Raw genomic sequence first — 14,977 nt, 5'->3', positions numbered from 1 at the left:
CCCCAGCCCGGTGGGCTCCACACAGCCGGTCCTGCTCCAGTGCTGGGACTGGTCCCAGTGCTGGTCCTAGTACTGGGACTGGTCCCAGTGCTGCTCCAGTGCTGGGACTGGTACCAGTACTGCTCCAGTGCTGGGACTGGTCCCAGTGCCGGCCCCAGTTTCAGCCTGGTGCCGAGTCCTGGCCTGGTGCCAGGCTCCAATCTCTGTGCTGGTCCCAGTCCCAGTGCTGCAACCAGTCTGGCATTCGGTCCCAGTACTGGGTCCCAGTCCAGATTCTGGTCCCAGCTCTGATCCTCTCTCTGCGCCCTGGTCCTTGCCCATTGCTGGGCCCAGTGCTGGTGCTGGGTCCTAGTCCTGGTCTCCGACCCATTGCTGGTCCCAGTCCCAGCCCCGTTGCCGGTCCCAGTCCCATTACTGGTCCCAGTCCCACTGCTGATCCCGGTGCCAGTCCCCGTCCCAGTCCCAGTGCCAGTGCTGGTCCTGGTCCCAGTTCCGGTCCCGTTTCTGGTCCCAGTGTCAGTCCCAGTCCCAATCCCCATCCCAGTCCCGGTACTGGGGACACTGGGAGCTGGGGCAGCATGCTCTACCCGGGGTCATGTGGGGTCATGGGGGGGGGGGCTGCATCTGACTCACACTGGGGACCCCCCCACCAGCCCCACAGTGCAGCCCCCAGACACGGTCCCCAGCCAGGTGGGCTCCACACAGCCGGTCCTGCTCCGGTGCTGGGACTGGTCCCAGTGCTGGTCCTAGTACTGGTACTGGTCCCAGTCCTGCTTCAGCACTGAGACTGGTCCCAGTCCTGCTCCAGCTCTGGTTCTGGTCCCAGTGCTGGTCCTAGTACTGGTACTGGTCCCAGTCCTTCTCCAGTGCTGGTATTGGTCTCGGTGCTGCTCCAGTGCTGATCCCTGTCTGAGTGCCAGTCCCTGTCCCAGTCCCGGTGTCGGTGTCTGGCCCAGGCCCAGGCCCGTTACTGGTCCCTGTCCCATTGCTGGTGCCAGTCCCAATCCCAATCCCTGTCCCAATCCTGGTGTCGGTCCCAGTCCCAGTCCCAGTCCCAGTCCCAGTTCCGGTCCCAGTCCCAGTCCCACTCCCAGTTCCAATCCCAGTCGCAGTTCTGGTCCCGGTCCCGGTCCCTTGCCAGTCCCGGTCCCTTGCCAGTCCCGGTCCCAGTGCCTTTGCTGGTCCCATTCCCGGTGCTGGTCCCAGTCCCAGTCCTGGTCCCCGACCCAGTCCCGTTACTGATCCCAATCCCAGTCCCAGTCCCGGTGCTGGTGCCGGTGCCGGTCCCAGTCCCACTCCCGGTGCCGGTCCCGTTCCCGTTCCCGGTGCCGGTCCCGGCGGGGCCGCGCCGCCCGCCCCTGTCCGAGGTGCTGAAAGCGGCGGCGGGACCTGCCCGGCCCGGCCCTGCCCTGCCCCGGCCCTGCCCTGTCCCGGCCCAGCCCTGTCCCGGCCCGGCCCTGCCCCGGCCCGGCCCTGCCCCGGCCCTGCCCCGGCCCTGCCCTGCCCCGGCCCGGCCCTGCCCGCCCCGCGCGGCCCCGGGCTGGGCTCCCAGCGGGCCGGGCCGGGCCGAGCCGAGCCGATCTGTGCCGAGCCGTGCCACGCCGCACCGCACCGAGCCGCACCGCACCGAGCCGCGCCGCTCCCGCACTGCCCCGGGTCCCCAGGAGGCTGCGGGCGATCCCGCGGCTGCCCCCCGGGCGGACCCACGCGGGAGGGGCCGGGCCGTGGGCGGGGGGCTGCGGGCTGCGGGCAGGACGAGCCCCGAGCCCCCGCCCCGCCTGCCCCCGGGGCCGCCCCCGGCCCCCGCCCCCGCCCCGCACCGGCACCGGGGCCGCCCGGTCACCGCCCCCCGGTTGGGGGGGGGGGGGGCAGCCAGAGGGGTGAGCGCCCGGCGGTGACGGACAGCCCCGCCCCGGGGGGGGCGCGGGGGTCGGGGGGGGGCGCGGGGTGGGATGGGGGCGGCGGGCGGGGACCCCCGTGCGGCGGGGCCGGGCGGGCGCCCCCGGCATGGGGCTGGGGGGGGTCCCACGCCCCCCCCCCGCGGGGCCGGCTGCCCCGCGCTGCCCTCGGGGCTGGGGGGGGCGCCCCCGGCGCTGCCCCCGCGGCGGCACCCCCGGGCCGTGGGGCGCTGCCCCCGAGCGGCGGCCCCGGGGGGGGTCCCCGAGGACGTTTCCCACGGGGGCGCTGCGCGGGTCCCGCCCCCCCCAGCCCCCTGCCCGGACCCCCCCGCTCCCCCCGCGCCCTCCCCAGGCGTTGCTTTCCTCCGAAGCGCAGGAAGGAAACCCGCGGGGCGCGGCTTCCCGTCTCTTGCCGCCCCCCCCCGAGTCCCGGCACTGCTGCGGAACCCCCGGCCGGACCGACCCGGCCGGCCCCCCCCGGGGCACCCCGCTCTGTCCCCGCTGCTCCCCCCCTCCCGTGGGGCGGGAGCCCCATTCCCGGGACCCCCCGGGACCACCCGCCCCCCCACCCCCCGTCCCCCGGGGTCCTCCCGCCCAGCTCGGAGCGTCCCCGCGGGTACCCGGCGGGACCCCCCCCACTCTCCCCCCCCGCCCTAGGTGCCCCCCCTCCCGCCTGCGCCCCCATCCCCGTGGCGGGGCCCCCGTAGGGTGCCCTGCGAGGGGGGGCCGGCAGCGGCCGGCGGCATCAATGGCAGGAACTGGGTGGGGGCCCGGGCCGGGGGGGCCGGGGCGCACCTCCGGATGTCCGCCCCGCGCCGGGGGGCCGGGGGGGCGCGGGGCCGTGGGGACCCACGGGGGGCACCGGGACCACCTCCCCCCGGCAGCACCGCGGCGCCCCGGGGGTGCGCCCGACCCCGACCCTTGCCCCGGCCCCGTCCCCGGCCGACCCCGCCGGGTCCCGCGCGGGTTCCGCGTGGGGTCCCGCGGCAGCTCCGGGGGCCGCGTCCGCGCCCCCCCCCCCGCCCCGGGTGGCCGTGCTCGAGCAGGCGCCGTCCCCACGCGCCCCACGCGCGGGGTCCCGCGGCCCCGCGCCCACGCCCCCGCCGCGTGGCGGCCGCTCCCTGCGCGCGGGCGGGGGGCACGGCTTCCCCCGCGCCTTATCGCCGGAGGAAGCGGCCGCTCCTGGCCCGGCGGCTCAGTGGCGGCGCGATGGGGAACCTGCCGGCCGTGCTGCCCGGCGCTGCCCGCTCCTGCGGCCTCGGCCTCTGCTCGCGGCAGCTCAGCCCCGCGCCCGAGGAGGGTCCCGGCCCCGACAAGGGCAGGTGGGTGCGGAGGGGCGCGGGGGGGGGGGGCTCGGCGGGACCCCCGCCTCCGTCCCTGTCCGGGACGGTGCTCACGGGCACGGCCCCGGCGGGCCGGTGCCCCGCGGAGCCCTGGCCCCACCGGAGCCGCGGCCCCACGGGAGACGTGGCCCCGGTGGGGTGGGAGCGGCTCGGCGGTGGCAGGACGGGGGCCGCAGCCACGGGAACCCCCCCTGCGCCCCCTGCGCCTCGCTGCCCCATGCGTGGCGGCTGCGTCCCCCCTCCCCCACGGCGTGCCCGGGGCTGTCCCGCTGACACCCCCCTGCCCCACGGCAGTCCGTGGGACGTGTGGGAACCCAGGGGACGAGCTGGGGAGGATGGGACGTGGGGATGGGACACAGGGGGATGAGCGGGGGGATGAGCGGGGGGATGAGCGGGGATGGGATGTAAGCCGTGTCGGGACGGGGGGGACACCACAGCCCCCGTGGGGACAGGATGGCGGGTAACCCCTTCGGGTGGCGGGAGCCGGCTCTGACTCACGCCTATTGTTCACACTCGCACGCACGCATGAGGCCGAGGAACGCCCCAAGCCAGTACCAGCCCCTCACCCCACGCCTGTCCCACACCCCACGGGGGTCCGGGGACAGCGCAGCAGCACCAAGGGCAGAGGGGCATGGGAGACGTCCCCCTCTCACCCCAGCACTGCGCCCCACTGCCCGCAGCGCGCCCCTGCCGGCCCCTCTCCCGCCTGCCCTGACCGTCCCCGTTCCCTGGGGGCTGGGAGCATCCCCAAGTGTCGGAGCCGTGGGGGTGAGCGTGGGGAGGGGTCCCCAGGCGTGGGGCCGGGCTCAGGGCTGCCTCTCCCCAGCCCGGTGCCCGTGCGCCCCACGGAGCCCACGCGCTTTGCCCGGCTGAAGAACTGGGAGACCGGGAGCATCGCCTACGACACGCTCTGCGCCCAGGCCGAGCAGGTGGGGGCCGGGGTGGGGGCGTGGGGGGTTGGGGGGTGCGGGGCCAGTCCGGTGCCCCCACGGATTCCAGCCTCTGCCGCCCGCCCAGGAGCTGCCGTGCTCGGGGCGGCGCTGCCTGGGCTCCCTGGTGCTGCCCAAGCAGCTGCCGGCCCCCGGCACCGAGGGCGCCCGCAGTGGCCCCGAGCTGCTGGCCCTGGCCCGGGACTTCATCAACCAGTACTACGCGTCCATCCGGCGGTGAGTGTGGCTGGGGGTCTGCCCCACAGCACCCCACAGCCCTGTCTCCGTCCCTGCCCCAGGGCACCCCACAGCCTCGTCCCCATCCCCACCCCACAGCCCCGTCCCCATCCCCACCCCAGAGCCCACCCCACGGCACACAAATCCTCATCCCTGCCCAGGGCACCACAAAGCCCCTTCCCCTCCCCAAAGCACCCACTTTGGGCTGGGGGCTCCAAGGACGCTGCCTCCCCCTCCCTGCCTGTGCCCCCCTCGCTGCACCCCAGGCAGCCCGAGCCCCCAGGGGCCCCCCCATCTCCGGGCACCCCCGAGCCGGTGCTGGGGTGAGCTGAGCGGGTGCCTGCAGGGACAACTCCCCGGCGCACGCACAGCGGCTGCGGGACGTGGAGGCGGCCATCGAGGCCACGGGCACCTATCAGCTGCTGGAGCCCGAGCTGATCTTCGGGGCCAAGCAGGCCTGGCGCAACGCCGCCCGCTGCGTCGGCCGCATCCAGTGGAACAAGCTGCAGGTGAGTGCAGGCGCAGCCCCACTGCACGGCCGGGCTGGAGGGGTGCCCCGGGGCCGGGCACGCTGTGGGGCTGGGGATGGAGGAGGCAGCGGCACCCCCTGCCCCACAGGTGTTTGATGCCCGGGACTGTGCCAGCGTGGGGGAGATGTTTGGCTTCCTCTGCACCCACATCCAGTACGCCACCAACCGCGGCAACATACGGTGAGAGAGAGCATGGGGGATGGGATGGGATGGGATGGGATGGGATGGGATGGGATGGGATGGGGTGGGGATGGGATGGGATGGGGATGGGATGGGATGGGGTGGGGATGGGATGGGATGGGGATGGGATGGGGATGGGGATGGGATGGGATGGGGATGGGGATGGGGATGGGGTGGGGATGGGGATGGGATGGGGATGGGATGGGGATGCGGATGGGGATGCGGATGGGATGGGATGGGGATGGGATGGGGATGGGGATGGGATGGAATGGGGATGGGGTGGGGATGGGGTGGGGATGGGGTGGGGATGGGATGGGGATGGGATGGGGATGGGGATGGGGATGGGGATGGGGATGGGGATGGGGATGGGGATGGGGATGGGATGGGGATGGGGATGGGATGGGATGGGATGGGGATGGGATGGGACGGGGATGGGTTGGGATGGGATGGGATGGGGATGGGGTGGGGATGGGGTGGGGATGGGGTGGGGTGGGGATGGGATGGGGATGGGATGGGATGGGGATGGGATGGGGATGGGATGGGGATGGGGATGGGGATGGGATGGGGATGGGGATGGGATGGGGATGGGATGGGATGGGATGGGGATGGGGATGGGATGGGACGGAGATGGGATGGGACGGGGATGGGTTGGGGATGGGATGGGGATGGGGATGGGATGGGGATGGGGATGGGGATGGGATGGGGATGGGGATGGGGATGGGGATGGGGATGGGATGGGGATGGGGATGGGATGGGGATGGGGATGGGGATGGGATGGGGATGGGGATGGGATGGGATGGGGATGGGGATGGGGATGGGATGGGGACGGGGATGGGGATGGGATGGGGATGGGGATGGGGATGGGGATAGGTTGGGATGGGATGGGGATGGGGATGGGGATGGGATGGGATGGGGATGGGACGGGACAGGGACAGGGACAGGGACAGCGATGAGGTCATGGGGGGGCAATCAGTAACCTCCCCTGCCCCCGCTCTGCAGGTCAGCCATCACCATCTTCCCCCAGCGGGTGCCGGGCCGGGGCGACTTCCGCATCTGGAACTCGCAGCTGATCCGCTACGCCGGGTACCGCCAGCCCGACGGCTCCGTGCTGGGTGACCCGGCCAACGTGGACATCACCGAGGTGGGGGCCCCGCGGTCACCATGCCGCCCCGGCACCGGGCGAGGGTACCGCAGCCCCCCCCCTCTGATGCCACCTGTGCCCCCAGCTCTGCGTGCACTACGGCTGGAGCCCGGGCAACGGCCGCTTCGACGTCCTGCCCCTGCTGCTGCAGGGCCCCGACGAGGCCCCTGAGCTCTTCCCCCTGCCGCCGGAGCTGGTCCTCGAGGTGCCCCTCACGCATCCTACGTGAGTGGGTCCGGGACCCCCGTGTCCCTGCCCATGGATCGGGGGCTGCCTCAGCGCATGGGCATGGCCACAGGGATGGGGACAGGGGTGGGGGCTCCACGTGCTCATCCCAGCGCAGCCCTGGAGCAGGGGACAGGAGTGGGGACGGGAGGCAGGGGTGGAGGTGGGGGGTCTGCGATAGGGATCTGGGGCCGGTGCGGGGCCCTGGGCTGCATCCCCTTCCCCACACAGGCTGGAGTGGTTCGGGGAGCTGGGGCTGCGCTGGTACGCGCTGCCCGCCGTCTCCAACATGCTGCTGGAGATCGGGGGGCTGGAGTTCCCGGCGGCCCCCTTCAACGGCTGGTACATGAGCAGCGAGATCGGCACCAGGAACCTGTGCGACAGCCACCGCTACAACCTGCTGCAGGTGAGCGCTGCAGCGCCCGCAGGGGAGGATGGAGCTGGGGGCTGGGGGGCCCTGCTGAGCCTGCACCCCCCCGACAGGAGGTGGCCCTGCGCATGGGGGCTGGACACGCGCAAGACCTCGTCCCTCTGGAAGGACAAAGCCGCCGTGGAGGTGAACATCGCCGTGCTGCACAGCTACCAGGTGGGCTGGCGCGGCCGGGGGCACCACGGCCTCGGGGGGCTGGCCTTGGGGGGCAGCAAGGAGGACACCCCTGGGGCACGGCATGTGGGGGGGGGGATTGGCCGCTGCCCGCGCCCCTGTTCCCGCAGGTCGCCAAAGTGACGATCGTGGACCACCACGCGGCCACCGAGTCCTTCGTGAAGCACATGGAGAACGAGCTGCGGACGCGGGGCGGGTGCCCGGCAGACTGGGTCTGGATCGTGCCCCCCATCTCGGGCAGCCTCACCCCCGTCTTCCACCAGGAGATGGTCAACTACCAGCTCTGCCCCACCTTCCGCTACCAGGTGTGCCCGGCCCCTTCCGCTTCCCCTTCCCCTCCCCTCTTCCCCTTCCCCTCCCCCCTCCCCCCTTCCCCTTCCCCTTCCCCTTCCCCTTCCCCTTCCCCCTTCCCCTTTCCCCCTTCTCTTCCCCTTCCCCCTCCTCCTCCCGTTCCCCCTCCTCCTCCCGTTCCCCATCCCCATCCCATCCCATCCCAATCCACCCCATCCCCTCCCCACCCCACCGGTCCTGCCCCACTCCTGACCCCCCTGCCCGCACGCAGCCCGACGCCTGGAAGGTCTACGTCTCCAAAGGCACCACCGTCACCAGGAGGAAGACCTTCAAGGAGGTGGCCAAGTAGGTGGCAGCCCCAGGAGGGTGCTGGGCCCGGGGGGCAGGGGCTGGGTGCTGAGCTGGCTGCGCCCCCACAGTGCGGTGAAGATCTCGGCCAAGCTGATGGGGCACGTGATGGCGCGGCGCGTGAAGGCCACCATCCTGTACGCCACCGAGACCGGCAAGTCGCGCACCTACGCCTGGAACCTCTGCCAGCTCTTCCGCCGCGCCTTCGACCCCAAGGTGGGCAGAGGGGCCGGGGGGGGGCACAAGGTGGCCTGGCCACCAGACCCCATCCTGCCCCGCCACCCCCACAGGTGCTGTGCATGGACGAGTATGACATCGTGTCCCTGGAGCACGAGACCCTGGTGCTGGTGGTGACCAGCACCTTCGGCAACGGGGACCCGCCGGAGTGCGGGGAGGTGAGGGGCGGCATGGGGCAGGGAGGGGGGGATGGGGACGGGATGGGGAGGGGTGGGGATGGGATGGGGATGGGACAGGGATGGGGCAGTCACGTGCACCTCCCCGCAGAGCTTCTCCAAGGCACTGATGGAGATGTCCTCGCCCTACACCAGCACCTCGCAGGCTGCAGGCCACCCAAGTGAGCGTGGGGGCACGGTCTGTCCCGGTCCCCCCCTGCTATGGGGCCAGCTCCCCCTGCCTGCCGCGGGCCCTGGGAGCCCCCAGACCTACTCACACCACCCCCCACAGGAGCTACAAGCTGCGGTTCAACAGCGTCTCGCAGTCGGACCAGCTCGTGGCCTTGCGACTGGACAGAGGAAGCGGGGCGGCGGCAGTTGAGGCAACACGGACAGTGCGGGCACCTGGGTGGGCCCTGTGGATTGGGAACGGGACGGGTGGGATGGGAGGGTGGGATGGGATGGGAGGGATGGGATGGGATGGGATGGGGATGGGATGGGATGGGATGGGATGGGATGGGATGGGGATGGGATGGGGATGGGGATGGGATGGGGATGGGATGGGGATGGGATGGGGATGGGGATGGGGATGGGGATGGGATGGGGATGGGGATGGGGATGGGATGGGGATGGGATGGGGATGGGGATGGGGGATGGGGATGGGATGGGGATGGGATGGGATGGGATGGGGATGGGATGGGGATGGGATGGGATGGGATGGGGATGGGGATGGGATGGGATGGATGGGATGGGGATGGGGATGGGATGGGTTGGGATGGGATGGGGATGGGATGGGGACGGGATGGGGACGGGGATGGGATGGGATGGGGATGGGATGGGGATGGGATGGGGATGGGATGGGATGGGAATGGGATGGGATGGGTTGGGATGGGATGGGATGGGATGGGGATGGGGATGGGGATGGGATGGGATTGGGATTGGGTGGGATGAGGATGAGTTGGGATAGGGATGGGGTGGCTACCTCTGCCCCCTCTGGAGCAGGGAAGCAGCCATGCTACCTGGAGCAGGGAAGTAGCCAGCTACTGCCAAGGCCCCCATGGCAGAGTGGGGCTGGGGCTGGGGGCACCCTGCTCAGTGCCCCCCCATACCACCAGGTTCTCCGTCTTCGGGCTGGGGTCCCGGGCGTACCCCCATTTCTGCGCCTTCGCGCACGCGGTGGACACGCGGCTGGAGGAGCTGGGCGGGGAGCGCATCCTGCCCATGGGCGAGGGGGACGAGCTCTGCGCGCAGGAGGAGTCCTTCCGCACCTGGGCCAAGCTCGTCTTCCAGGTCAGCGGGGTGGCTACGGGGCAGGGACCCCCGGGGCCGGGCCTGGAACCCACTGCTGGCCCTGCCGCCCCCAGGCTGCCTGCGAGACCTTCTGCGTGGGGGACGGGGCGGAGGCGGCGGCCGAGGAGGTCTTCGCCCCCCAGCAGGGCTGGAAGCGCCAGAAGCACCGGCTGGCCGTGCAGCCCGAGGCCGCTGACATCCTCACCGGTACCGTGCACCCCTTGGTGTCCTGGCACGGGCCCGCCCCCACCCTGCGGGACCCTCCCCCCAATCTGGGACACCCCCACCATGGCCAAGCTCCCCAGTCCCAGAGCTCCAGAGTCCCAGCCGGACTCCCCATGGCCAACACCGGACCCCCACCACAAGCAGCACCCCAGCCTGGGACCCCCCACCAGCACCCCAGCCCCTGCAGCCCCCCTCAAGCCCCCAACCCCAATGGTCCCCAGCCAGCCCCCCAGGCGCTGCTGCAGCCCCCACCCCCACCATCACTCCAGGTCCTGGGACGCCTCCCCCAGCTCCTCTGACCCCCATCCGTCCCCCCGAGCCCCCCAGCGCCACTGACACCCCTGCCCCACAGGGCTGGCCCACGTGCACAAGCGCAAGGTGTTCCCGTGCACGGTGCTCTCGGTGGAGAACCTGCAGAGCGAGGCATCCAGGTGAGCCCCGTGCCCCCAAGCCCCCACGCCCCCCCATCCCCGGCAGGGACCCCTGCCCACATCGTGCCCTGGCCGCCTCCGCAGCCGCGCCACCATGCTGGTGCGCCTGGACGCTGCGGGCCAGCCCGAGCTGCAGTACCTGCCCGGGGACCACCTCGGCGTCTTCCCCGCCAACCGCCCCGAGCTGGTGCAGGAGCTGCTGGAGCGCGTGGAGGACCCGCTGCCCGCCGACGAGCCCGTCCTGGTGGAGGTCCTGGAGAAGGACAGCAGCGGTAGGGCCCTCGGGGCCGGTCCCCAGAGACCCTGCGTGGGGGCTGCACCCAGAGTGGGACCCCCACCAGGACTGCCTGGGAACGGGGTGGCTCCTGACGTCCGACCGTGCCACGCTCCTCCCTGGGGAGAGCACCCCTCCTTCCCCACCCCTTCCTTCCCCATCCCCATCCCCATCCCAATCCCAATCCCCATCCCCATCCCCTTCCCCTTCCCCATCCCCATCCCCATCCCATCCTCTTCCCCATCCCCATCCCCATCCCATCCCAATCCCCATCCCTATCCCCTTCCCTTTCCTCTTCCCCTTCCCGATCCCCGTCCCCTTTCTCTTCCTCATCCCCTGTTCACATCCCGTTCCCCATCCCTATCCCCTTCCCTATCCCCATCCTCATCCCCTTCCCCATCCTCATCCCCTTTCACATCCCCTTCCCCATCCCCTTTCTTCCTCTTCCCCTTCCTCATCCCCCTTCCACATCCCCTTCCTCTCCCCTATCCCCTTCCCTGTCCCCTTCCCCTCCCCTCTCTTACCCATCCCTGTCCCTGCCCCTGTCCCCCCCCCCCTCCATCCCCGCGCCCACCCCCCGCTGTCCTGCAGGCAGGTTCCCCGGCCACAAGTCGAGCTGGGTGCCGCAGAGCCGCCTGCCCCCCTGCACCCTGCACCAGGCGCTCACCTTCTTCCTGGACATCACGGCCCCGCCGAGCCCCCAGTTCCTGCAGCTCCTGGCCACGCTGGCGCAGGAGCCAGCCGACCGCGAGCGCCTGCAGCAGCTCAGCCAGGTCGGGGCCGGGGGACACGCGGGGAGAAGGGGCTGGCGCCGGGGGTGGGGGTGGGTGCTGGGCTGCTGGGATCCTGATGGGCTGGGATACTGGGACAGGCAGCTCCGGCCCAGCTGGGACACTGGGTGCGGTGGTCCCTCTGGCTGGGGTGCTGGGATGCTGGATACGGGGATATCGGGATACTGGATACTGGGATATTGGGATGCTGAGGTAGTGGATGCTGAATACTGGACTCCCAGGATACTGACATGCTGGATATTGGGATGCTGAGATACTGGGATGCTGAATACTGGATACTGGGATCATGTGATACTGGGATGCTGAGATACGGGATGCTGAATACTGGGGTGCTGAGTACTGGGGAACTGAATACTGGGATCCTAGGATATTGGGATGCTGAGATACTGGGATGCTGGATACGGGGATGCTGGATAGTGGGATCCCAGGATACTGGGCTGCTGGGGTGCCAGGCTGCAGGGCCACGGGCCCCTGCTGGCGGGGGTCCCTGCCGGCAGCGGTGCCGGGCGCTGCGCGTGGCCCAGCGGTGCGTGCTGCAGGACGCCCGGCTGTACGAGGACTGGAAGTGGTTCCGGTGCCCCACGCTGCTGGAGGTGCTGGAGGAGTTCCCCTCGGTGGGGCTGCCGGCCCCCCTGCTGCTCACCCAGCTGCCGCTGCTGCAGCCGCGCTACTACTCCATCAGCTCCGCGCCGGGCCCCTGCCCCGGCCAGATCCACCTCACCGTGGCCGTCGTCACCTACCACAGCGAGAGTGAGCGGGGCCGGGGGCGGGGGGTGGGGGGGACAGGGGCTTGGTGCTGGTGCCCCCCTGCCCTGCGGCTGCTGCATGGCCCCGGAGCACCGCCAGTCCCCGGGGAACCTCCTCATCCCTGGGGTGCCTTGGGGTCCCCAGGGCACCGCCACTCCCCGGGTACCTCAGGGTCCCCCAAGGAATTTCCACGCCCCTAGGGCACCTCCAGTCCCCGGGGAACCCCCCAAATCCCTGGGGTACCTCGGGGCCCCCAGGGCACTGCCAGTCCCCGAGTACCTCGGGGTCCCACCCTGCCCAGCCCCACCACGCAGCCCCAGGGGTCCCACCAGCCGCCCCACACCCCCCCCCGCAGCACCCCGTGTCCCACAGCACTGCGGGCCCCGTCCCCTAGCCCCGCTGTGGGGCTGGGGTCCGTGTGCCGCAGCCGTGCCTGTTGCCCGCAGACGGCCAGGGCCCGCTGCACCACGGCGTCTGCTCCACGTGGCTGGCGCGGCTGCAGCCCGGGGACACCGTGCCTGCCTTCATCCGGGGGTGAGGGACCGCTGCGCCGCGCCCCCAGACCCAAAACGCATTTCCCTGCGTGCCTCGGTGCTATAGCCCCCAAACTACATTTCCCAGCATGCTCTGGCGCGATAGCCCCCAAACTACATTTCCCAGCATGCCTCGGAGTTATAGCCCCAAAACTACATTTCCAGGCATGCCTCGGGCTCCAGCCCCCCCCCCCCAAACTACATTTCCCAGCATGCCTTGGTGCCTCAGCCCCCCCCCCCCCCCCCCCCCATTCCCCAGTTTGTCTTGGCGCTCCCAAAACTACACCTCCCAGCATGCCTTGGTGCTCCACTCCTCCCCAACTACCTTCCCCAGCATTCCTCGGTGCCCCCTCCCCAGACTACATTTCCCAGCATTCCTGGGTGCTCCCCCACCCCCCCCTTCCAAAACCACATTCCCCTGCCCCCGCCCAGCCCAAGCCCGGTGTCCCAGCACGCCCCTGAGCCCCCGCCTCAGCCCAAACCCGCGGCTCCCCGCCCGCGGCCGCCCCTCGCCCTCCCTCAGCGCCTTCCACCCCGTCCCCTCCCCGGACTCCAACCCCCAACATGCCCCGCGCCCTCCCCCGGGCTGACCCCGCCCCCTCCGGGCTGGCCCCGCCCCCTCCGGGCTGACCCCGCCCCCTCCGGGCTGACCCCGCCCCCTCCCGGCTGACCCCGCCCCCTCCCGGCTGACCCCGCCCCCTCCGAGCTGACCCCGCCCCCTCCGGGCTGACCCCGCCCCCTCCGGGCTGACCCCGCCCCCTCCGCCCGGCCCCGCCCCGCAGCGCCCCCTCGTTCCGGCTGCCGCCCGCCGCCGAGGCTCCGTGCATCCTGGTGGGACCCGGCACCGGCGTGGCGCCCTTCCGCAGCTTCTGGCAGCACCGGCTGCACGAGCTGCAGGGCGGAGGTGCGGCGCCGGGACACTGCGGGGGGCAGGGGGGCGTCGGGAGGGGGGATACCGGGGCTCCGGGGCACGGGGACACCGGGCGTGGGGACCCGGGGACACTGCGGGGGACAAGGGGACGTCGTGCGTGGGGATACCGGGGCACTGGGACGTGGGGACACCGGGACACTGGGCGGGGGGACACCATGCATGGGGACACCGTGCGGGGGCAAGGGGACATGGGGACACCATGGGCGGCAAGGGGACATCGGGCGGAGGGACATGGCGACACCACGCACAGGGATACCGGGGCACTGGGACGTGGGGACACCATGCATGGGGACACTGGGGACAGCAGGTTGCAGGGACGCCATTCTTGGGGACATGGGGACAGTGTGCGTGGGGACATGGGACACCGGAACACCACGCACAGGGACGCTGTGCATGGGGATACCCCGTGCAGGGACATGGGGACACCACGCATGGGGCCACACAAGCGCTGTGCACGTGGATATGGGACACGGGACCACCATTCACAGGGACACGGGGACACGGTGCGTGGGGTCACGGGGCACAGGGCTGCGGGGACGTGGGCACACGGGGACAGGGAAAAGGGGCGGGGGGCCGGGGAGGCGTGGACGCGGGGCTGTGGTGGCGCTGGGGGGCAGGCCGGGGGGCGCGGGGCTCGGGGCGGGTGCTGCAGCCGCTGCCCCCCGCAGGCGGCCCCCTGGGCAGCATGGTGCTGGTGTTCGGGTGCCGCTCGTCCGCGCTGGACCACATCTACCGGCAGGAGATGGAGGAGGCGCGGAAGCGGGGGGCCCTCAGCCAGGTCCTCACCGCCTTCTCCCGTGAGCCCGACACCCCCAAGGTGGGACGGGGACGGGGACGGGGCGGGGAGGGAGGTGGGGGCCAGGGCGAGATAGGGGCAGGAATGGGATGGGGACGGGGACAGGGCTGGGGGCGCGCAGAGGGAGGGAGGCAGGGCTGGCGTGGGGACACAGGGGGGACAGGGACACGGGGACGGGGCGGGGACAGGGACGTGATGGGGACAGGACGGGGACGGGGGCCACGTGCGGGTCTCAGCGCAGCCCCCGCGCCCCCAGGCCTACGTGCAGGACGTGCTGCGGACGCAGCTGGCGGAGGAGGTGCACCGGGTGCTGTGCCAGTGCGCGGGGCACATGTACGTGTGCGGGGACGTGACGATGGCCACCGAGGTGCTGCAGACGGTGCAGCACATCCTGGTGCAGCAGGCCGGCATGACGCTGGGGCAGGCGGGGGACTTCATCAGCGAGCTGCGGGTAAGGGCCGGGGGGGCGCGGGGACGGGGAGGGCCTGGGGAGGGTGCCCGGAGCCGCTGTCCTCACCGCCCCCTCCCCGCAGGACAAGAACCGGTACCACGAGGACATCTTCGGCCTCACCTTCCGCACGCAGGAGGTGGCCTTCCGCATCCGCAGCCAGTCCTTCTCCATGCAGGAGCGCCGGCCACCGCGCCCGGCCCCCTGAGCGCGCCAGGGACCCCCCCCGTGCCCCCGCGCTGCTGCCCCCCCGCTGCAGGCAGCGCCCGCCCCCGGTAAAGGTTTAGTTTTGATAACCCCGTACGGCGTCCTGCGTCCCGGGGGGCTCCGGGGGTGGCAGGGGGGGACCATGTGCGGGTTGGGGTCCGGGCAGCGCCTCGGCGGCCCCTGCAC

The 14,977-nt window shown here is 72.1% G+C and overlaps 1 protein-coding gene across 1 annotated transcript; it reads left to right on the top strand.

Annotated features, from left to right (window-relative positions):
• Positions 1–2,555: 2,555 nt before the first annotated feature.
• NOS3 (nitric oxide synthase 3) lies at positions 2,556–14,880 on the top strand. Its single transcript, XM_080578883.1, is given in 28 exon segments — positions 2,556–3,220; positions 4,068–4,170; positions 4,259–4,407; positions 4,754–4,916; positions 5,026–5,117; positions 6,117–6,258; positions 6,344–6,483; positions 6,715–6,889; positions 6,967–6,984; positions 6,986–7,069; positions 7,198–7,392; positions 7,650–7,723; positions 7,798–7,942; positions 8,017–8,121; positions 8,231–8,287; positions 8,290–8,300; positions 8,411–8,536; positions 9,234–9,408; positions 9,483–9,615; positions 9,986–10,064; positions 10,149–10,336; positions 10,930–11,111; positions 11,669–11,879; positions 12,323–12,410; positions 13,192–13,313; positions 14,009–14,157; positions 14,393–14,587; positions 14,670–14,880. Coding segments are annotated over 28 exon segments (3,945 nt in total). The 5' UTR covers positions 2,556–2,699; the 3' UTR covers positions 14,793–14,880.
• Positions 14,881–14,977: the final 97 nt, after the last annotated feature.

This window comes from Anser brachyrhynchus (assembly GCF_964034855.1).
Source record: "Anser brachyrhynchus genome assembly, chromosome: 2".
In the NCBI taxonomy this organism is placed as follows: Eukaryota; Metazoa; Chordata; class Aves; order Anseriformes; family Anatidae; genus Anser; species Anser brachyrhynchus.
This window is presented reverse-complemented; position numbering and strand designations above follow the sequence as displayed.